Consider the following 23,719-nt stretch of genomic DNA (forward strand, 5'->3'; position numbering starts at 1 on the left):
CCCGTTGTCTCCCACATGCGCCCTGACGAGGGCCGGGATCAAATTTGCAACCCAGGTGTGTGCCCTTGATTGGGAATCGAACTCTTTGGTGCTCGGGCCAAGGCCTAACCACTGAGCACACCAGCCTGGGGTCAGCTCTCATTTCTTTGAAGCACATGACAACAGAGGGATTCCAAGTAGCTTGCTTGCACTGGAGAGGAGGGCCAGCAATGGGGTCATATTCAGGCTATGCTCCACTTTAACTCCCACTTTAATAAATTAAAAAAAGAACATTTGTTAGCACCGAATGGTAGCATATGCATGCCAGGCTTTTATGCCAGTAGAGAAAGGGTGTTCTGAGAAGCAGCCACCGCCTGGATAGTCACATGGACAAAGCCTGTGGGAGGCGGCTGGGCACTGCTCGAAGCAGGCAGGAGAAAGCCCCGTCTCGGCCAATTCCAGATCTGTCTGGGGCTCGAACTCTCCAGCTCCAGTTAAAGCTGCTCCGCCTCTGAGTTTGGGTTCTCCTTGGATCAGAGCCTGAGACAAGACAAACAGCAGGTGTGGAACTGGGGGCGCTGTCACATGCAATGGCTCACACAGTTCATAGTTGTGGCTGAAATTAGGGATGGGCTCCCGGCACGAGACATGGGAATGGAAAGCTTTTGCTACGCTCGGTTTCCTCTAAAGCAGTTTATTCATTCAACCAAGCATATTAGACCCATGATCAGTACTAGGCATCCATGTCCAGCAAACAGACCTAGTCTCTGCGGATTTTGAGCACGCGTGATGGGGGCATGGACACCTGAGTCTCAGACGGAGACGTGCTTTTAAAGGAAAAGCAGCATAGGAAAGCTAACCGAGGGGCTAACTTCCCAGGGGGCTTTACACCCAGGGAGACCCCAAGACCCTTCCCACCTCTGAGAAGCAAGCAAACGAACTCTGTTAACATAATGGTTGGATATTGTGATGAAATGTCAGACTGCTTGAAATTCCACCAAAAACTACTCCTTTTTATGTCCCGTCCCCCCCCCCCCCGCCCCCCACCTTCATATTTGAAGAAACTCAACCGCGTCTGAAAGGTCGTGCTCACCGTTTTCTTCCCGATGTCCGGATGCGTTAGTTCCACATGAGGAACAGATACTTTGATTAGGTGGGAATGGAGGTGATTTGGGGGCTAGTGCAGAGCACCCTGGGGGTGTCACCATAGGGTCCTGCTTACCGTGGGGTGGGAGGCCAAAGGGAAAAGCCAATGACTTAGCTATCCAGCGTGAGGCGGGATTTATGTTTTAAGGGGAAGAGAAAGCCCTTCCCCGATCTCTCCCTTCTCCAGTAACCAGGCTCAGGCCAAGGGCTGGCAAAGGGGAGAATCTACAGAGGTCACACTCCAGTGGGTTTGGGGCTGACGGCAAAAGTACAAAGATGTACTTTTTCCCCTGCTGTATATTTTCTTTTTTAATTAAGTAAACATTTAAAAATAGGATTTCCCCCTTCTCTTTAAAAAATCGGATGATCTGAGCCCTCATTTCCACATGGAACCGTTGGCTGGGGCCGAGGGGCAGCCACCGCCTTAAGGATGCTCATTTGCTGTCTGCCCTTCCTGACAGTCACTTGTATTAACAGGTCAACGTGAGGATGAAACATCAGGAGTCTTCAGCATATCTTGGCCCCGGTGATCCTTGTGGGTCTGTGACCTTTTATTTAGACGTCAAGTCTAGGGGCGTTGAAACGAACTTGGGCTTGAAACAGTGAGCATCTCATCCACGTGAAAGGCTCTGCATTGAAGAGGCGGGTGGTGCGAGCTCAGCACTCAGCAGCTGTCAGCACCAAGGGAGTGCGTGGGGGGGGGGGGGGGGGGGAGTGAGGGGGTGGGGGTGGGGTGGGGGGGGCAGGTGGCGGTGGTGCGGGCTCCGGTGCCCAGCCCAGTGCCTGGCACGGAGCAATAACCATGTGTCTAGGCGCAGGGGTGGGCAAACTTTTTGACTCGAGGGCCACAATGGGTTCTTAAACTGGACTCAGAAGAAGGAGCTGCGGCCGTGTTTCCCCACGCTGCCATGTGAACACTGCTGCTGGTGAAGGAGCGGAGGGGAGAGCAAGAGCGCCCTCCGCTCTTTGGGCTCCGCGGGCCGGCCGGATAGAACAGCCCAAAGGGCGGATTGGCCCGCAGCTGGGGGTGATGGCCAACCTATGACACGCATGTCAGAGGTGACACGCGAACTCATTTTTTGGTTGATTTTTCTTTGTTAAATGGCATTTAAATATATAAAATAAATATAAAAAATATGTCTTTGTTTTACTATGGTTGCAAATATCAAAAAATTTTTATATGTGACACGGCACCAGAGTTAAGTTAGGGTTTTTCAAAATGCTGAAGCTCAAAAGGTTCGCCATCACTGCCCTAATGAGTGAATGACGGCGGGCTGCAGCGGGACTTTATTATTATTATTATTATTTGTAATCCTCGCCCTAGGATATTCTTTCTGTTGAATTTTTCTTAGAGGGTTGAAAAGGTGTGTGTGTGTGTAGAGAGAGAGACAGAGAGAGAGAGAGAGATACTGCGCCCGCAGGAAGAGGGGAGTCGAACCAGCAGCCCAAGTCCGTGCCCTCGACTGGGAACGGAAGACTCGAACCCGGGACCCTGCGGTGCGCGGGCGGGCGCGAGCCACACGGCCAGGCCAGCGGCACTGGAAGGCCGGGCTGCAGGAAGGGATCCTGATGATGCGGTTTCACTGCGACCCCGCGTCGTCTGGAAGTCCGGGCCGGGATGCGCGGGCTGGACACGCAGCGGCCCCGCCGGCGCAGGTCAGGGTCAGGCCCTCACCGCCTCAGGGTCCGCTCAGGGCGGCCCCGACTCTCGCCCGGCAGCCTCCGCCGTCGGAGCGGGGCCTCCCTCCGCGCCGGGACCGCCCACACTAGACATGGCGGGTCAGGCTTCACGCCGCAGGACCGCGCCGGAGCCGCCAGTCACCTTCGCGGCTGGCGGGGGAGGCGACGTCGTTCCCACAGTCAACATGGCGGCGGCGGCTTCAGCGCCGGGCGGGCGGCGCCGGCGGCGAGTCACGTGAGCGGCCCAGCTGGGCCGACCGCGCGCGCTCCCGCCCTCCCGCTGGCTCGCTCGGCGGCGCTCGGAGGCGTGCGGGGCGCCCAGCCCGGCTCGGGGGGATGCGGCGGCGGAGGTGGCGGGGCCGCGGGCCGGGAGGGCGGGCGCGGGGATGAGCGTGGGCGGCCGCCGCCATGTCCAAGGTAACGGCGCCCGGGCCCGGGCCCGGGCCGGCGGCGGGCGGGAAGGAGAAGCGCTCCTTCAGCAAGCGGCTGTTCCGGAGCGGCCGCGCGGGCGGCGGCGCGGGGGCCCCCGGAGCGCCTGGGCCGGCCGCGCCCTCGCCGTCGGCGGCGCGCTCGGTGGGCAGCTTCATGAGCCGCGTCCTCCGGACGCTGTCCACGCTCTCGCACCTGAGCTCCGAGGGCGGCAGCCCGGACCGCGGCCCCCTCCACGGCTGCTTCCCGCCCGGGCCGCCCGCGCCGCCGCCCGGCCCGCCGCCCGCGCCGCCCGCGCCGCCCGCCTGCGAGCCGGTGCCCGGCGTGGCGGGGCTCCGCAACCACGGCAACACGTGCTTCATGAACGCCACGCTGCAGTGCCTCAGCAACACCGAGCTCTTCGCCGAGTACCTGGCGCTCGGCCAGTACCGCGCCGGCCGGCCCGAGCCCGAGCCCGAGCCCGAGCCCGAGCCGCCCGCCGGCGCCCCCGCGGGCGAGGTCACCGAGCAGCTGGCGCACCTGGTGCGCGCCCTCTGGACGCTGGAGTACACGCCGCAGCACAGCCGCGACTTCAAGGTGGGCGCCCCTCCCCGCCGCGGCCCCCGCCCAGGTCGCCCTCCTCCGGGCTGGAGGGGCGGGTGGGCCCCAAGGCCGAGGCCGGGCCACCGGGCGCGGGGGATGGATCGGTGGATGGGCCGAGTGCGTGAGTGACGCATCCGTTCCTGGAGCGCTCGTCCCAGGTCCCACCTGCCCGGCTGAGGCGTCGGAGGGCTCCCGACGCGGCCGGTCCAGGCTCCCGGCCGGCCCGGGTCTCGGCGGGGTCGCTGGTCGTGCAGCCTCGGCCCAGCCACCCCCTCACCGTGCCAGCGTCCTCCGCCCCGACCTCAGAGGTGGCTGTGAGCTGCCAGCAAGTCAGTGGGTCTTCGTTGCCCCCACGTTTTACCCTCTCTCGCTGGGAGCTTGGCACGAAGAGGGCTCCCCGCATGGAAGGGCTTCCGTTGTGCACGGGACCAGGAGTAGTTGCTGCTCTGATTGCCTTTGTGGCTAAAGACTGTATAGTAAGTCAACGGGCCATGTCGGCGGTTTGAAGACAGTGACACCTGGTGATGCCGCCACTGCCAGGCGGGCGGGCGTGGGTAGGGCGACCCCTGGGAGGAGGCGCCTGGGCCCTGAGGCTTGAGCAGCAGGGAGGCCCGGAGGGGCCACAGAAGCTGCTCCCGCGCCAGGAAGGTGTGCACTGGACCCGGAGCTGGACCTGGAGCTGGGCCGGGCGGTCTGCGAAGGGCAGTGGAGTCAGTGCTTTAGGCTTTGCTGGCCCAGACGCCAAATCGAGGCTACGATGTAGGTGCCTATGGAACCAGAGAAAACCAGTGTTTACAAGGTTTGTATTGAGTGAAGTAAAAATACAGTGATCATGGAGTACGATGCTTTGTAACACAGGTCTAACGAGAAGAACGGGACTGTTATTTTTGCAGGGGAGAATCGTGTAGCTTAATTGCCGTTCAAAATCAGGGTGGGAGGCCGAAGGGGAAAGCAGTATGCCTTTCCTGATATTCTCCCCAACACAGATTTGATACAAGTATTCATTTTTACAAACCATTCTTAGCTCACGGGCCATGCAGGTCCAGGCAGTGGGCTAGATAGGGCCCTTGGGTCCTCGTAGTGAGCGGGTTGGAGCCAGGGCTGAGCCAGGTGACCTGGGACCATTAAGGCTGCACTAAGGAAATGAATGGGCTGTGATTCTCAGCAAAAGGAGACGGTGTTTGAGATTGCAGGAGGATTCCTTCTAGGTGGGAAACAGTTAAGTAGAATGAAACCACACAGTGAGAAACTTCATTCCTTTTTCCTTCTCTTTCTGTCCTGATCACGCTCAAGAGAAAGTCTTAGCGTGACTGAACACTGCTTGCTCACTCCCCACCTTTTTTTTTTTTTTTAAACAAAGCGAGAACAAGCCTCAAGTTTAGAGGCTTTAGTAGGCAACGGTAGCTGGAATATAGTAAAGGGATGTTTTCAATGGGCTTGTTTTTACATTTGTCTTGTATTCATGGCAAGTAGTACTGGCTTTTCACTGATGCTATGAAGTTTCTTTTAAAAATCCTTTTATTTAAGGATGAATGACTTGATTAAAATATAAAATGGTCATCTGTCTGAGGAGCCGGAGCTTGGTTGAGGACTTCCCTTGCTGAGGAACAGCACTGCCAGGTGCCCCTCTCCTTTTAATACACTTTACTTACATTGTATTTACATTTATGTTGTTCTACCCTGTTTTCTCAAAGAGAAAAAGTGACTGCCGTTTGATCTTGGAAATTTGAATGGAAGTACTTGACTAGTATAGGACTGGAAAAAATGAGGTTCATGTCAGAAATCTCAAAATAAATAGGTAGGAGAGGATGACAACCAACCAGCAACTGTAAAAGAAGTCTTCTTTCTTAATTTTGCTTACAGTTGCCTGTGAGTAGCCACAGCAGTTACAAACTTTTTAAGGTCAGAGCCCAGTGTTTTAACTTTCATGTTCTCCTTTTTTCCAAATGTGAAAAATCCATTTCAACAGTGTTTTGGTATGAGAACATTCCCTTTGCTTTTCAAGAGATTGTGTTCATTCTTTTACCCACTAAAAAGCTGGACAGAAATAGGTCAGTGATTCTAGAAATGCCGAGACTGATTTGTAGGTATGCTTTCGTAAAGCTGAACAGATTCTTAGAGGCCCTATTTTTTTAAAAAAAAAATGTAATCTCTGAACCTTAGTAGGTTTCACTTTGCACTCCTTCATTCCCCTCCCACTAATTGAAGGCTTGCCCAGCCATTTAGGATCCAGACCGTTTCTGGTTTCTACTCTGTTATCCTTCGTTCTTACTGGCTCTTTGTCCTTAGTGTTTGCCACCTTGACTTCTACCTAGTCAAGGCAGGACGTCATTAGGGAAATAAAAGTTCTCCCAGAAGCCCCCGCAGCAGGCTTCTGCTGACATCTCATTGACTAACCTTGTCACTTCACTCCTGGCTGCTGTGGAGGCTGTAGGTGGACATTTGGGCTTTCCTGCTTTAATAGACGAGATGAGTGGAGGCAGCCTGCCCATACTCACCTGCATGTGCCACACACATTCACCTGGGGGAGACACTACCTGCCTGTGAAGAACTGAGTCTGGAGGAACCTGGCAAGTTCCCCCAGACACCGTTTCCACACTTTCATGTGCCTATAATTCACCTGGGCTTCTGTTCAGAGCAGAGCTGGGTGAGCCCGAGATGTTGCATTTCCAACCAGTTTGCAGGTGGTGCTGGTGTCTGGGTGACACAGTGGAGGGGGGTGGGGGGGGGGTACAGGACATTTGGGAGAAGTAGGATGTGAATGCATTGTGAAGGCTTTGTAGGCTCCCCTGGTTGAGACGTTATCCTCTGGAAGTTGAGAATCCAGAGCCAACTTTTAAGTAGGAGAGTGATGGGATCAGATTTCTTTTTTTCCTTTTATTTCTCCCCAGTTTGGTAAGCTGGTGGATTACTTTCTTTTTTTCCAGAGTGTTTTATTACAGCCAAATTTAATGGCTGTGATTCTGAGCATTAAGAAAGTTGAACACCAAAGGAGGTGGATGTGAGGCCTACTCGTCACCATGCCCTGCTGGTTCACATTCAGCCTCAGAATCCTGCTCAGTTTAGGGGTCCAGGCAGCCACTGCCCAGTGATTGGACTTGGCAGAGAAGTTAAAACCAGTTTGCCATCTCGAGATAGTTTATGTTGAGGTCTGGAAAAGCACTTAGTATGTCTTTGTGCTTTGTGAATTTTTCAATTATAATTCTTTCTTACTTTCTAAACTTATTAATTGGCGCTTAGAAGCTTACCAGATAAATGGATTTTGAGTTGGGAGAGCTAAATGATGGCTAAGGCTGGATTTTCATTTCCCAGAATGAAATGGGTTGACTGTCTCACCTGGGTGTGCTTTTAAGAAACTTCTCTAGCTGCCACCTAGACCCTTTCTTTCTTTTTATGCAGATACTGTGCTCTTGCTCAGATACCGAGCTGTGGTTCTCAACTAGCGTGCTTTTGCCTGGGGACGTTGGTTTCATCTGGAGACGTATTTTGGTTGTCACAGCTTTAATAGGAGGCTGGCATAGATGCTCCAGGTCCTTAGAGCTGCTCTCTAGCGTCCAGTTCTCAGTGCCCCTTTGCAGGAAGAGAAAGATAGGTGGACGTCTTTCAAGTAAGAAAGATAAGTTTTATAGCAGCCGTGCTCAAACCATGGTCCCAAAGAACAACTAGAACATAGTGATCTCCTGATAAAGAACCGTGGAAACTCCATCCAAAGTTGCAGCAAAACAAAAAGTAATAGAATTTTCTCTCCCATGGTGTTTTCCTGGAACTTTGGTGCCTGGTGTTGCTTATTTATTAGTGAGAGTTCTCAGGTTACGGAGGGAGTAAACATGTGGAAATGAGGAGTGGCAGACAAGCTAGCATCAGGCTCACTGGTCCGGTGTCACTCCTTGCTTTTTCATGGTCTCATGCTACAGGCCTTTGAGAGACGTTTCCTGGTTTGTACGAAGCTGTTTAGTACATTGAAATTTCACAGTGGCTTCTAAGAAGTACTCTGAGTTCAGGTATCCCTTGAATTACTTTGAAAAATAGAAAGAAAAAAGAAGAAATTGTGTAGGGCCCATGTAGGTTTGTGACAGTATAAAATAGAAAGCGCGTCTCTTCCTGGTCAGTTCCCTTGTCTGTCAAACGCTATCACTTTAGTCACTGAAGCTCCAAGTCTCTGAAGGAGCAAGGAGGTGACAGAATCATCACGGTTTGACTTGGAAGGAGACTTGGGTGGTTGGGACAGTCCCCCGCCTTTCTGGATGATGGAACCGAGGTTCGCCTGGCTGGAGGCCGAGGGAGCAGAAGCAGAATTTGACTTCCACTTTGTCACCCTGCATTGCTGAGGCTCACGCTCAGTCCTGTGTCTGGTTGCCTTATTAGTACAACCGCGGAAAGGACAGGTCTCAACATAAAATGTCAGTTGGCAGGTGGACATGCTGAAACACGCAGCGTTTTCCTCTCTCGGCTGTGGTGCTGAATGGTAGTGAACATAAATAAGGTCAGCCACAGCTGCTTCACCATGTGCCCTGCTGCTCTACCGTGGCACTTTGCAGTCTTCTTAAAAACCATTCTTTCTGACTGGTTAAATGTGTGTACGAACATGTATACATTATTTATAGGCTCATACTCCACAGGTAGCTATGCATATATACTCTCAGTCTAACACAGTGGTTGTGACCCAACCATAAAATTATTTTCATTGCTACTTCATAACTTTAATGTTACTACTGTTATGAATCGTAATGTAAATATCTGATATGCAGGATGGTCTTAGGCGACCCCTGTGAAAGGGTCGTTCGACTGCCAAAGGGGTCGCGACCCAGAGGTTGAGAACTGCTGATCTAATGACTTCCTTTCCTCTGTACCCTCACCTGGTACATTTGGGAGACAAGGAGGATAGATGAGGCTGGGAAGGGATTGGCAGGTGGGCAGAGGCTGGGACATACAGGGCCTTGTAGGTGCATATACGGGGTTTAGATTCTATTCTAAGTGCAGTGGGGAGTGGCTGCAGGACTTGGACAGAGTTCTTTTCTGATCTCATTAAAACTCAGGTGCTGAACAGAGGATAGAACAGAATCAGGGAGACCAGGGAAGAGATGGAGAAGTGGGTGGATTTGAGATATGTCTGCAGGTAGACTCCACAGGACTTGCTGGGGATGAGGGGTACACTGAGGCAGAGGGATGCATCCAGAATAACTCCCAGGTGTTTGTCTTGAGCAACTGAGTGGTTACCAGTGCTTACTTGAGGAGCAGCAATTTTGGGGGTCAGGAGTTCATTTTCAGATGTGTTAATAGGATATTCATGAGCTGTCTAATAGGCAGCTGGATAACGGAGTCGAGTTCAGAAGATTGAGACTAGCTAAAGAGAAAATTAGGGAGCCATCAACTTCTCGGTGGTGTTTAAAGCCGTGAAATATGGCTTTGAATGGGGTTTGATGATAAACAAGTCTTGGATAGTTAAGAAGAGGGGTGTCGTCTCAGGATGGTGGGGAAACATTCTGAGCAGAGGGATAGAGTTGGCACATGGTCATGGAAGCTACTGGGCTGTCTGCCGTGGAGGCTTGATTTGGAGTTGTCCCAGCCGTGGCACTGTTGACATATCTCGCATTATTGGATAGTTTTTTGTTGTGAGGGGCTGTCCTGGCAATGTAGGATGTTTGTTATTGTCCCTGTCCTGTCCACATCCCACTGATGACAATAAAAAATGTCTCCAGATATTTTCAAATGTCTCCTGGGGGGCAAAATCGCCCTTGGTTGAGAACCATTGATTTGAGAGAAATACATGTAGATGTCTGAGGAGATGAGAGGAGGCAAATTATGGGTGGCCTTGAAAGCCTGTCACAATAATTTAGCCTTGAGGCTGCCGTCAATACTGATTCAGTTGAGGCTCTTGAGCTGTGCAGACATTGATTAGAGGAAAAAGATATTAAAAAAATGCGTCTGATGGTGAGTAAAAAATGAATCAAATGGAGGACAAAATAAATGCAGGGAGAGGGCAATCACAGGTATGAGGTGAGGTAAAGAAGAGGAACAGGTGAATCCAAGAGACATTTGGAGGACATCATGACATTATTAAGGAGAATCCAAGAAATGGAGAGGTAAGGAAACCCCGAGCTATCAGACCTGATGATGGGGAGAATAATGAGGATCTCTGACAGCTGGAGCAGCTGGAAGGGGAGTGGTTTGGGGAGCTCAAGGGGCAGAGAAGATCATGCATTTAATCTGAGCATGTAGAGTTGGGGCCTGGGATACCCAGGAAGGTCTTACTAGACTATTGGGAATGTGCCGCGAATTAGGGCTAGCTGTGTAGACTTGGATTCCGCTTCACATAGGTGGTAAGTGTAAAGGTCAGAAGCCCAAGGCCAGGCCGTTGGGGGACCTGAAAATAAGATGACAGGAGCGGGAGCGGGCCTGCTGAAGGGCAGTCTGAGACGGGAAACCAGGAGGGCAGCGTCCTGGACCTGGTTTAGGTGATTGTTTGACTCCCTGCGTTGAGCCCTGAATACAGTGTAACAGTGTAGGGCAGCAGAAACGCCAGTTTATACCCACTAGGAATCAAATTCAGGTTGGTATTTTGTAGACATGATATGGATTTATTAAGTGCACAAAATTATTGAGCACGGTTATTGATTCCTGTGCTGGTTTTGTGTTGCAAAGCACTGGGGATATGAAGATGGGTGAGATGGTTCATGCCCTTAAGGAAGTCAGGATCTAGAAGGGAAGACTGATGGGTAAAGAAATAGCTGCATTGGGTAGGGTGCTGTGATAGATTGTGTACAAAGTGCTGTGCAGATGCAGGGGGAGAGCACTGGAGGAGGAATGGGAGGGGTGGGGGGGACCAAAGAGGTGTTACCTGGACTGTGTCTTGAAGGATTTGGTAGGTTGTTTCTGCTTTTTGGCCATTGAGAGTAATGATGCTGTGAGCGTAGGTGTGCAAGTATTTGTTTGAATCTGTGCTTTCAATTCTTTTGCATCATGTGCTACTTCTGGGTTTAACTCTGAGAAACTCCAATGTTTTCCACGGTGGCGGCACCATTTTATACCCCCAACAGCAATGCATGAAGGCTCCACTTTCTCCACATCCTGCCAGCGCTTGTTATCTTCTGTTTTTTGTTCTGTTTTGTTGGTGTTTTTTTAATAGCCATTCTAGTGTGTGTGAAGTGAAACCTCATTGGGGTTTTGATTTGAAGGAGGAGATCAAAGTAACAGATTTTGAAACAGGGTGTCTTGGGATGGATGGTGCTCTTCAAGACCAGAAGCACCGAATAGACAGTAGTTCTGGAGGTGGGTGATACGTTAGTTTTAGGCAGGTCACATAGTATTTGATCGTAAGAGCCCTAGGAAAACTTTTTAGTTATATTTGCTGAATGTCTGTCATGTATCAGGAACTGTGCAAAGTGCATCATTTAAGTTTTTGGTGACTCACGTAGAAAGGAGCTGATCTGGTTTAAACATGGAAATTTCTCTGCAGCTACAGAGATGCAGTAATCCAGAATCAGTTGTTTTACATCGTGCTTTGTGTGGCTTGCAGTTTTAGTTTGACTCTGCCACTTTTGTTTTGTTATTGGTGTGTGGATTGATGGATTTTTCCTGTCCCCATCTATACACTTGTCACAATGATGGGCTACTAAATAGGGCAGTGTTCTCTGTTTGTGTCGTTCCCCACAGCTGTTTCCTAGAGTAAAGACTCTGGAAAACAATGACCTCATGATTTCCACAAAAAAATCTTTTATATATGGTAGTGGAAAAGAAATCATTCAAAGCTGAATAATTTCAAGTTGTCCTCTGTAGTTTTTTCCTTTAAAAATATTCTTGTTTGCTCTGCTAATTAATTGTTCACTGGATGTTCCTCAAATACCCTTTTATGTTTAACAAACGACATCTTTGCAATTGCAGTGGAGCACATGGGCTGTCTTGTCTTCCATTTGACTGCGATCTTTCTCTATTTGGAAATCATTGTTTTATGCCCTGGCCAGTCCTTGAACATCTGTTGCTTCTTCCCCCCCAGTTGTTGAGATTGGAAGGCAGCAAACAGAGTGCTCACAAACCAACAGTTCATGCTTTAGGAGATTTCACAGGATTGATCAGGAAATGCCTTGGTTGCTTCTGCTGTCAGGAACCTTTGTAAGCTCATCACGAGCTCCATAAATTCTTTGCTTTTACTCTTGGTCTTCCGGTCTTTAAGAGTAAGGCCGAGCTGTCTGATTCTCAGGAGAGATTTAAGAAACAATAATAATCATAATCCTGAAAACAGTTGTGTGGAGCCAGATCACCGACAGTGTACATTCATATACAGTTTTTCATTTAGTCTTCACAATAGCCCTGTGAAAGAGGCATTGCTATTCAATGTTTAAAACTAGGATTTTGGGATTCAGTTCTAGTAAGTATTAGAGCCAGGACTTCAAACTTGCATGGTTTTTTATGAAGATTAAATGAGAAGATAGAAGTAAGGGTTTAGTATAAAAACCCACCCGTAGTAAGTATTCAAAAGAAATGGTAGGTGACAACAAAGCTGCTCATTTTAAGTCTGTGGTCACACGAGGACCCTTCCCCATTTCCAAACTGTTTCTTCCAGTTGATAGGTTTTATTGTTTCTAGATAATCTTCTTAAAGATCACCTGTAATTATATTTCTTTTATCAAAAAACTAGAGGCCCGGTGCACAAAAATTTGTGCACTTGGGGGGGGGGAGGGGGACGTCCCTCAGCCCGGCCTGTGCCCTCTCGCAGTCTGGGACCCCTCGGGAGATAACGACCTGCTGGCTTAGGCCTGCTCCCGGGTGGCAGAGGGCAGGCCCAATCCCTAGGTGCAGCCCCTGGTCGGGCTCAGAGCAGGGGCGATTGGGGAGTTGGGGCGCCGCCCCCTGTCATGCACAGAGCAGGGCGGATCGGGAGGTTGCGATGCCACCCTCAGTCACGCTCAGGGTAGGGCCGATTGGGGGATTGGGGCACTGCCCCCTGTCACACTCAAGGCAGGGTCGATGGGGAGGTTGCAGCGCCGCCCCCTGTCACGCACAGAGCAGGGCCAATCGGGGTTGGGGCACTGCCCCCTGTCATGCATAAAGCAGGGCCCATCAGGAGGGTTGGGGCTCCGTACCCTGTCACACACAGAGCAGGGTCCATCAGGGGGTTGGGGAGCTCCCCCCTGTCATGCACAGAGCAGGGCCCATCAGGTGGTTGAGGAGTTCCCCCCTGTCACTCACAGAGTAGGGCCGATAGGGGAGTTGGGGCACTGCCCCCTGTCACACACAGAGCAGGGCGGATCAGGGGGTTGGGGCGCCGCCACTGTCACACTCAGGGCAGGGCCGATGGGGAGGTTATGGCTCTACCCCATCACACACAGAGCAGGCCCGTGGGGGATGGGGGGGTTTGGGCGCCGCCCTCTATCACCCACAGAGCAGGGCCGATCAGGGGGTTGGGGCACCGCCACTCTCACACTCAGGGCAGGGCCGATGGGGAGGTTATGGCTCTACCCCGTCACACACAGAGCAGGGCCGATCAGGGGGTTGGGGCGCTGCCCTCTGTCACACACAGAGCAGGGCCGATCAGGGGGTTGGGGCGCTGCACCCTGTCACACACAGAGCTGCAGGGCGATCAGGGGTTTGGGGAGCTCCCCCCTATCAGGCACAGAGCAGGGCTGATCAGGGGGTTGGGGCGCCTTCCCCTGTCAGGAACAGAGCAGGGCGGATAGGGAGGTTGTGGCCCCGCCCCCTGTCACACACAGAGCCGCAGGGCGATAGGGGGTTTGGGCGCTGCCCCCTGTCACACTGATCCCCCGGTGCCGGGAGGCCTCACGGCTCCGCTGATCCCGGTGTTGGGAGGCATATTACCCTTTTACTATATAGAATAGAGGCCTGGTGCACGGGTGGGTGCCGGCTGGTTTGCCCTGAAGGGTGTCCTGGATCAGGGTGGGGGTCCCCACTGGGGTGCCTGGCCAGCCTGGGTGAGGGGCTGATGGCTGTTTTCAGGCTGGTGGGTGACTGAAGCTCCCAACCACTCCTTTTTTTCTTTTTTTATTCTGGGCCAGCTTTAGCTTTGAGGCTTGGCTCCAGCTCTTAGGCCTCCGCTGCTGAAAGCAGGTTTCTGGCCTTTGTTTACCTTCTGTATTTGAAACAATGTTGCGATCCTGCTGGCTGAAGCCCAGCGGGACTAAAGCAGGTTTCTGGGGTTTTGTTTAGCTTCTATATTTGTAACATAGTTGCTTAGAGTTGCAGCTCAGAGGCCTGCAGCAGCAGGCGGGGAACGTTGGAGTCCTCCTTCACTGAAGCAAGCAAGCCTCATGTTAGTTTCAAGCTGCCTGATGCATGTGTGTTCTTGGTTTTGACCAGTTGACTTGTAGACTGTTTTTGAAGGAGTGGTATTTAACACTAGAAAGACTGAAATTTAGTATATACCTATATTGCCCCAAAGCAGTCAAAATGACTGCATTGTGAAAGAATAATATCGGAGCACTCTTCACTTATGTTCCTTAGCTTTTCCAATAACTCACTTCTATTCGACATTTCTTTCATGAATTTAGGGCGCAAAAGAAATAAAATAAACAACTTACTAGAACAAGTATCACTGCATAAAGATTTGAATAACAAGTACTAGTTTAGCTTATTGAGCAACTGCAGCTTATCAAGTATCGACAATTTATCATGTACTTGTATGTTATCATGTGACGGTAATCGAAAAAAAAAATGAAAACTGTTATTTCAATACAGAGCCGAACTGGTCATATAAGAAATTTACTCAATTCAATAATAAGAGTCATTTGATTATTTAAAATTTCCCAAGCAGTCAAAATGACTGCTTTTGGGCATTATAGGTATAACACATATATATATATACCGGAAATGAAGGAGGGGGAGGTAACTACAATTATTAATAAACGCATTTATATGTTGTACAAAAAGTCACAAAATTCTAAGACATTGTGTCCTTATATACATAATTGTTTTTCTAATTGAAATTAAAAAGCAGTCAAAATGACTTCCTTGGGCAATCTAGTGTTAAATCTCCAGTGTTACAGTGCTAGATGATCCCCTGGGGACTTACCAGTATGGTATATTCTGTGCCATTGTTGTTATTGTATGATCTTTTTGAGTAACAATAATAACCCATTCATCTGGTCTTTTGGGGGACTAAAAGTTACTTCCCAGATAATTATTATTATTTTAATATTTTTACTGATTTCAGAGGAGAGGGAGAGATAGAAATATCAATGATGAGAGAATCATTGATCGGCTGCCTCCTGCATGGAATCAAACCATGACCTCCTGGTTCACAGGTCAACGCTCAACCAATGAGCCACACTGCCTGGGCCCAGATAATTATATATTTGAACATCAAGTCTTTAAAATTTAGACTTTTGGATTTGTAGCTTGATAGCATATTTTATACACTCACTTTCCCAGGAGAGTATCCTGGGTACACTTTACTGTTTCCTTGGTGATTGAGACTATCATGAGCATTGTCTAATATGCTCTTGGTCTGTAGGATGGCTGTTGCTTTGGGGCTCGTGGGACTGTATAAGACTTGATGAATAGTTGCAGATTGCTGTGTAGTTGAATTCTTATTCCTGCTCTTTTTTTTTTAAAAAAAAAATATATTTTATTGAATTTTTACAGAGAGGAAGGGAGAGAGATAGAGAGTTAGAAACATCGATGAGAGAGAAACATCGATCAGCTGCCTCCTGCACATCTCCCACTGGGGATGTGCCCGCAACCCAGGTACATGCCCTTGACCGGAATCGAACCTGGGACCTTTCAGTCCGCAGGCCGACGCTCTATCCACTGAGCCAAACCGGTTTCGGCCCTGCTCTTTATAATGTTTCCTCTCTCCCCCCTACCCTCTTCCTTCACGGTCCTTCCTTAGTTTTCTCCTGCTTTATCCTGGGAGCCTATACCTTCTACTGTCTCACTCCTGTGTTTTGCTGTTTCTATTTGGCTTTTAGTTAAGTAACCAGATAAATAGAATCAGCTCTAAATAAGACTAAATAAACTGAGTTAGGGCCTGAGACTCTGGCTAAGTTAAGAAACTTTAGTGTTTTTTCTTTTTGAAGTCAACTAGTTTTTTTAAACTTTTAAATGAAGTATAGACACATACTTCAGCATAAGCTTGATGAATTTTTCTAAAGTGATAATACATCAACCTGATCAAGAAATGGGGCATCAGCAGCATCCGGAAGCTCCCTCTTTTGCCCCTTCCCCCAAAAGGTAACCACTCCTCTGACTTCTAACACCATTGATTTATTTTATGAGTTGTTTCTAAATTTTATTATGAGTAAAGCAATGCAGTATATATTCTTTTTATAAACAGCTTTATTTAGGTATAATTTACATGCCATATACTGCACTCATTTAAAGTGTGCAATCCACAAAGGTTTTTAGTATATTCAGAGTTGTGCAACCATCAGTTTTAGAGCATTTTTATTATTCCCATAAGAAACCCCATACCCATTTGCAGTCACTCCTCATTCCTCCCAAATCTGTCTCTGTAGACTGACCTGTTTGGACATTTCATAAAAATGGAATCATGTAACATGTGGCCCTTTGCATCTGGCTTCTTCCACTTAGCATGATGTTTTCAAGGTTCATTATGTTGTAGCATGAGTCATACTTCCTTCCTTTTTATGGCTGAAAAATATTCCATGATATGAATATACCAGTTTATCCATTCACATGTTGATGAATATTGGGTTTGTTTCTTTTTTGGCTATTATGAATAATGCTGCTGTATGAACATTCATGCATAGATTTTTGTGTGGCCATATGTTTTCATTTCTCCTGGGTATATTTGCCTACGAGTAGAATTGCTGGGTCATATGGTAGGTAACTCAGTGTTTAACATTTTGAGCAACTGCCCAGCCATGTTCTACAGTGCATCATTTTACATCCTCACCAGCTGTGTCTGAGGGTTTCTAGTGTTTCCATATCCATGCCAACTTGTTTTTGTCTGTCTTTTATTATAGCCACTCTAGCGGGTATGAACTGGTATCTTATGGTGGTTTTGGTTTGCATGAAGTATATATACTTTGTGTCCGGTTTCATTTGCTAAAATTCATTGTAAGATAACATCAGTTTTGATAAGAATAGTATTTAAATTATTGTAAAAAACTTGGAAAATATGTAAAAGTTCTAAGAGGAGAATTGAAAATGTATAAAAGTTGTTTGGCATATTACTTTCTTGCCTTTCCCCCCTTATCTGTGTGTTTCCATATAATTGGAATCAAACTGTATATACAGTTTTACCTGATGTGATTTTATTTTATACTAGAAGCCCGGTGCATGACATTAGTGCACTGAGGGTTGTGGGGGTCGCTCAGCCCGACCTGCACCCTCTCCAATCTGGGAGCCCTCAGATCCGGGAATTTCTGTCTGTCTTTGCAAGCATATGAGCGAATTGGCTGAGACCCCAACTCAGTTTGGTTTGTTGCTCACAGAATAATAGAGGCATTTTTTTTCCCCCTTTGCTTCATTGGTGGAGATTTCCTGGAAGTTTTAGGATATCTTCCCTTTAATATTTCCTAGACACTCTTATTTTACTTATGTCTCTCACCTTTGCTTTCCCTCCATCCCCCACCGCAACAGTAACTTGCTCCAGGATCACTTTGCTCTAGAGCAGCGGTTCTCAACCTGTGGGTCGCGACCCCTTTGGGGGTCGAATGACCCTTTCACAGGGGTCGCCTAAGACCATCGGAAAACACATACATAATTACATATTGTTTTTGTGATTAATCACTATGCTTTAATTATGATCAATTTGTAACAATGAAAATATATCCTGCATATCAGATATTTACATTACGATTCTTAACAGTAGCAAAATTACAGTTATGAAGTAGCAACGAAAATAATTTTATGGTTGGGGGTCAACACAACATGAGGAACAGTATTGAAGGGTCATGGCATTAGGAAGGTTGAGAACCACTGCTCTAGTGTCTAAGACAGTTGTTCTCAACCTTCTGGCCCTTTAAATACAATTCCTCATGTTGTGACCCAACCGTAAAATTATTTTCATTGTTACTTCATAACTGTAATGTTGCTACTCTTATGAATCGTAATGTAAATATCTGATATGCAGGATGTTATTAGGCGATCCCTGTGAAAGGGTCGTTCAACTGCCAAAGGGGTCGTGACTCACAGGTTGAGAACTGTTGGTCTAGGACAGGGGTGGGCAAACTTTTTGACTCGAGGGCCACAATGGGTTCTTAAACTGGACCGGAGGGCCGGAACAAAAGCATGGATGGAGTGTTTGTGTGAACTAATATTAATTCAAAGTAAACATCATTACATAAAAGGGTACGGTCTTTTTTTTTTTTAGTTTTATCATTTCAAATGGGCCGGATCCGGCCGGCGGGCCGTAGTTTGCCCACGGCTGGTCTAGGAGATCCGTCTGCCACCAGAACTACGATTCCCAGCATTCCTGGTGCTCCCCGTGCTCTGGGCTTCCGCTTCCAGTCCTGGGGCTGCCACCAAAACTACTATTCCCAGAATTTCCGGTGCTCCCCGCGATCTTGGTTTTTCCTTCCTGCTCTGTCTCCATCCCATGGCCTCCCACTCTGCCAAGTCCTCCAAGCAGCCAGTTTCCCCTCTCTGCTCTTTGTCTTGTGGCTTTGGGATCCAATTTCCCCAAGCTGCTCCACTCTCCGCCGACTCTCCGCTCTGCTCTCCGCCCGGTGCCTGTGTATGCACATTAACCCGCCATCTTTGTCGGGTTAATTTGCATGCTCACTCCTGATTGGCTGGTGAGCGTAGCAGAGGGATGGTCAATTTACATGTTTCTCTTTTATTATATAGGACTAGAGGCCCAGTGCACAAAAATTTGTGCACTGGCATGGGGGGGTGTCCCTCAGCCCCACTTGTGCCCTCTCACAGTCTGGGACCCCTCGGGAGATAATGACCTACTGGCTTAGGCCCACTCCCGGGTGGCAGAGGGCAGACCCAGTCCCTAGGTGCCTGCCCCACAGCTCCTGGTCGGGCTCAGAGCAGGGCCAATTGGGGAGTTGGAGCGCCGCCCCCTGTCATGCACAGAGCATGGCAGATCAGGAGGTTGCAATGCCACCCTCAGTCACGCTCAGGGTAGGGCCGATTGGGGGGTTGGGGCGCTGCCTCCTGTCACACTCAAGGCAGGGTCGATGGGGAGGTTGCGGCGCCGCCCCGTCACGCACAGAGCAGGGCCCATTGGAGGCTGGGGCTCCGTACCCTGTCACACACAGAGCAGAGCCGATCAGGGGGTTGGCGAGCTCCCCCCTGTCACACACAGAGCAGGGCCGATCAGGAGGTTGGGGAGCTCTCCCCTGTCACACACAGAGCCGATCAGGGGGTTGTGATGCCACCCTCAGTCACACTCAGGGTAGGGCCGATTGGGGGGTTGGGGCGCTGCCCCCTGTCACACTCAAGGCAGGGTTGATGGGGAGGTTGGGGCGCTGCCCCCTGTCACCCACAGAGCATGGCCGATCAGGGGGTTGGGGCGCCGCCACTGTCACACTCAGGGCAGGGCCGATGGGGAGGTTGCGGCTCTACCCCATCACACACAGAGCAGGGCCCATGGGGGGGTTGGGGAGCCGCACCCTGTCATACACGGAGCAGGGCCGATCAGGGGATTGGGGAGCTTCCCCCCTATCAGGCACAGAGCAGGGCCGATCAGGGGGTTGGGGCGCCTTCCTCTGTCATGAACAGAGAAGAGCGGATAGGGAGTTTGTGGCCCTGCCCCTGTCACACACAGAGCCGCAGGGCGATCAGGGGGTTTGGGTGCTACACTCTTGTCACACTGCTCCAGGGACCAGGTGGCCTCACGGCTCCGCTGATCCCAGTGCTGGGAGGCCTCACGGCTCTCCTGATCCCGGGTTCGGGAGGCCTTGTGGGTTTGCTGATCCCAGGCTAGGAGGCCTCGCTGCTCCGCTGATCCTAGTGCTGGGAGGCCTCGCTGCTCCGCTGATCCTAGTGCTGGGAGGCATATTACCCTTTTACTATATAGGATAGAGGCCTGGTGCATGGGTGGAGGCCTGCTGGTTTGCCCTGAAGGGTGTCCTGGATCAGGGTGGGGGTCCTCACTGGGGTGCCTGGCCAGCCTGGGTGAGGGGATGATGGGTGTTTGCAGCTGGTCACACCCCCTTCAGGGTGGGGGTCCCCACTGGGGTGCCTGGCCAGTCTGGGTGAGGGGCTGAGGGCTGTTTTCAGGCTGGGGGGTGACTGAAGCTCCCAACTGCTCCTTTTTTTCTTTTTTTCTTTTTTTCTTTTTTATTCTGGAATTTATTTACCTTCTATGGCTGTCACTGGAGCTGAGAGCCGGCTTTAGCTCAGACCTCTGCTGCTGAAAGCAGGTTTCTGTGCTTTGTTTACCTTCTGTATTTGAAACTTTGTTGCAACTCCAGCTCTGAGATCCCAGCTGACTGAAAGCAGGTTTCTGGGGTTTTGTTTAGCTTCTATATTTGTAACAATGTTTCTTAGAGTGGCAGCTCAGCCCAGCAGCGGCAGGCGGGGAACCTGGCTTCCTCCATCACTGGAGCAAGCAAGCCTCCTGTTCGCGTCAGTAGCCTGGCTGCCGGCCACCATCTTGGCTGGCAGTTAATTTGCATATCACCCTGATTAGGCAATGGGAAGGGTAGCGGAGGTACGGCTAATTACCATGTTTCTCTTTTATTAGATAGGACTAGAGGCCCGGTGCACAAAAATTTGTGCACTCGGGGCGGGGGGTGGTCCCTCAGCCCGGCCTGTGCCCTCTCGCAGTCTGGGACCCCTCAGGGGATGACCACCTGCTGGCTTAGGCCCGCTCCCCGGGGTATTGGGCCTAAGATGGCAATCAGACATCCCTCTGGCAGCCCGGCAGCCCTAGGGGAATGTCCACTTGCCAGCGGGGAGCAGGCTAAACTGCAGTCGGACATCCTTAGCGCTGCTGAGGAGGCAGGAGAGGCTCCCACCACCACCGCTGTACTGGCAGCCATCAGCCTGGCTTGTGGCTGAACAGAGCTCCTCCCATGTAAGAGCGCCCTGACCACCGGGGGCAGCTCCTGCATTGAACGTCTGCCCCCTGGTGGTCAGTGTGTGTCATAGTGACCAGTCATTTCCAGTGGTTCTGCTGTTAGGGTCAGTTTGCATATTACCCTGTTACTATATAGGATAGAGGCCTGGTGCACAGGTGGGGGTGGCTGGTTTGCCCTGGAGGGTGTCCCTGATCAGAGTGGGGGTCCCGCTTGGGTGCCTGGCCAGCCTGGATGAGGGGATGATGGCTGTTTGGAGCTGGTCACACCCCCTTCAGGGTGGGGGTCCCCACTGGGGTGCCTGGCCAGTCTGGGTGAGGGGCTGAGGGCCGTTTTCAGGCTGGCGGGTGACTGAAGCTCCCAACCTCTCCTTTTTTTCTTTACTTTTTTTTTTATTCTGGAATTTATTTACCTTCTATGGCTGTCACTGGAGCTGAGAGCCGGCTTTAGCTCTGAGGCTCGGCTCCAGCTCTGAGACCTTGGCTGCTGAAAGCAGGTATCTGGGTTTGTTTGGCTTCTATAATTGAAACTCTGTTGCAACTCCAGCTCTGACGGCTGAAAGCAGGTTTCTGGGGTTTGTTTAGCTTCTATAATTGCAACATAGTTTCTTAGAGTGCAAGCTCAGAGCCCAGCATTAGCAGGCGGGGAACCTTGGCTTCCTCTTTCACTGGAGCAAGCAAGCCTCCTGTTCGCGTCAGTTGCCTGGCTGCCGGCCACCATCTTGGTTGGCAGTTAATTTGCATATCTCGCTGATTAGCCAATGGGAAGGGTAGTGAAGTTATGATTAATTACCATGTTTCTCTATTATTAGATAGGATGGTATCATGAGGAATTTTTGTCAAGAAAATCTTCAGGTCATTTTTTGATAGCATGATAATCTTTTTAATGGTTTCTGGTTGCATGAATGTATATTTTACATAAAGCTTTCATTTTTATGAGCAGAAAATGTTTATTATCCATGATATAAATGAATTATTAAAGTCAGTAAGATAACTACAATTAGTTTAGGCTATTTTTTAGTATATATAGAAGTGAAATTCCTGGGTCAGTGATTATCTGTTTTGAAGGTTCTTCAGTCTAACACTCTTCCAACTAAGCTATTTCAGCCAGGCCTTATTTTGAAGGTTCTTAAGTCATATCTGTTACCTGATTTTACAGGATTGTGCCATGAGCAGTGTGTATGACTGTCTGTTGTACCCTCTGTTGCAGAGTAGGCATCTTTACGTTGATAAGTGGAAAATCACGTTTTGTTTTAAATTGCATTTCCTTGTTGATAATGAGGTAGGGCAGCTTTATCTGTTCTTTAAAGTAGAAGTAAACATATACGATGGTAATAGTTCAGCAATTCAGGGAATTTACCCTAGTTTTGATTACACAGAATTCTCTGTTCTCTATGTATTCATACACTCTTCCATTTAGCCTTCACGTTCTGCAGGCAGACGACCAAGGCTTGGACTAGCTAGAATTGGTCAAGATTGGGGCAGGCCAGGCCAGGCCAAAGCTAGGAAGCTTTTAAATTGTTCTTTGCTGGGAAAAGCCTGAAGCTGGAGACTTGCACCTGTTTATATGCGATCTGATTCTTGTGAGGGTTGGGAGAACCAGCAGAGACCAGGATGGATTTGGAGACCGCCTCTGTGTATGGCTTAGGAGTCAGTCTGGCTTACTCTCAGACATGCACAGCATCGGGTGTGGAGAAGAGTGGTATGGCAGGCCTGGGCCTTGCATCTCCAGCCAGTTAAACTTTATTGAGAGTACTCTGGGTTTATGGCACTATGAACTCATAATTTATATATGCTTTAAATCAAGATTATTTCCAGAATATTTTGGATCCCTGTATAAAATTAGCTGTTTAGTCAAAAACATTTTAGAGTTATCATCAAATACCAATAGATTCAAAATCAAAAGGCTATATACTTTGCCTCTTTGCACACGTGCATGTGTGTTCACACACACATACTGATTATATAAGAAATACTTGCACGCTTGGCTTTGGGATAGTTTAAGGCCTGATCTCATGCCTCCTCCCCTCCTTTTCTTCCCCCACCATGTTCCATCTCCAAGAATGTGTAGATCACTTCAATTCTACCCTAAAGAGGAGTTCCACTCAATCAAGAACATAGATTGGCCCGGCTGGTGTGGCTCAGTGGTTGAGCATTGATCCATGAACCAGGAGGTTACTGGTTTGATTCCTGGTCAGGGCATATGCTCAGATTGCAGGCTTGATATCCAGTAGCGGGTGTGCAGGAGGCAACCAATAAATGTTTCTCTCTCATCCATGTTTCTATCTATCCTTCTCCCTTCCTCTCTCTCTAAAGTCAATAAAATCATATTTAAAGGCACAAACTCTACTTTTCCCCTCTCTCTTTTCCTCATTTTTCTTTGATGCTGTCACATTTTTCCTCTAGTGATAAGGTCCAAAGCTTTGGCTTTGGGTTTAGGTTTCGGTTTCACATGGGCAGAGAACTGTAGTATAAGGTTCTCTACATCTGTCTAGCAGAGAAGAAAGAAATTCTCAGTGGAGTGCTCCATATTTCACTGGGATTTGGGGCCAAAGCCTCAGCTATAAATAAGCTGTATTTTTGCTAGCCCCATCTTTTGTGCATTATATTGGGGTTCCTTGGCCAAAATTCCAAGGTGTGCTACCATCAGATCATTCTTAAGTACCACCTAGTTATTGTTATCAACAAATTTATTTTAGAAAATGTGCAAAATACAGAAACATCCGAGGAAGAAAATGTGGAAAATACAGAAATGTGTGAAGATGAAAGAATCACCTAAAACTTGCCCTTCTAAGATAATGACACCTAATGCTTTGGTGTATATTTAGAAGGATACAAGACAAAAGGTATTTAAAATGTATTTTGAAAGTTTGAAATCATGTTCATAGTGTAGTTTTGTACCTTCTTTTCACTTAGGTGTATTATTTGTTTATTTCTCCATGTTTTCTAAATTAA

General features: G+C 49.1%; 1 protein-coding gene across 2 annotated transcripts in view; it reads left to right on the top strand.

The window, feature by feature from the left end:
• Positions 1-3,213: 3,213 nt before the first annotated feature.
• USP31 (ubiquitin specific peptidase 31) overlaps positions 3,214-23,719 on the top strand; it is a gene marked incomplete at its 5' end in the record, with an annotated part of 80,730 nt that continues 60,224 nt past the window's right edge. For both annotated transcript variants that reach the window (XM_081089368.1, XM_081089369.1), the window contains one exon: positions 3,214-3,810. In XM_081089368.1, the coding sequence (XP_080945494.1) occupies positions 3,214-3,810 (597 nt within the window). The remainder of the gene's footprint in view (positions 3,811-23,719) is intronic.

This window comes from Myotis nattereri, assembly GCF_964212035.1.
Source record: "Myotis nattereri genome assembly, chromosome: 4".
In the NCBI taxonomy this organism is placed as follows: Eukaryota; Metazoa; Chordata; class Mammalia; order Chiroptera; family Vespertilionidae; genus Myotis; species Myotis nattereri.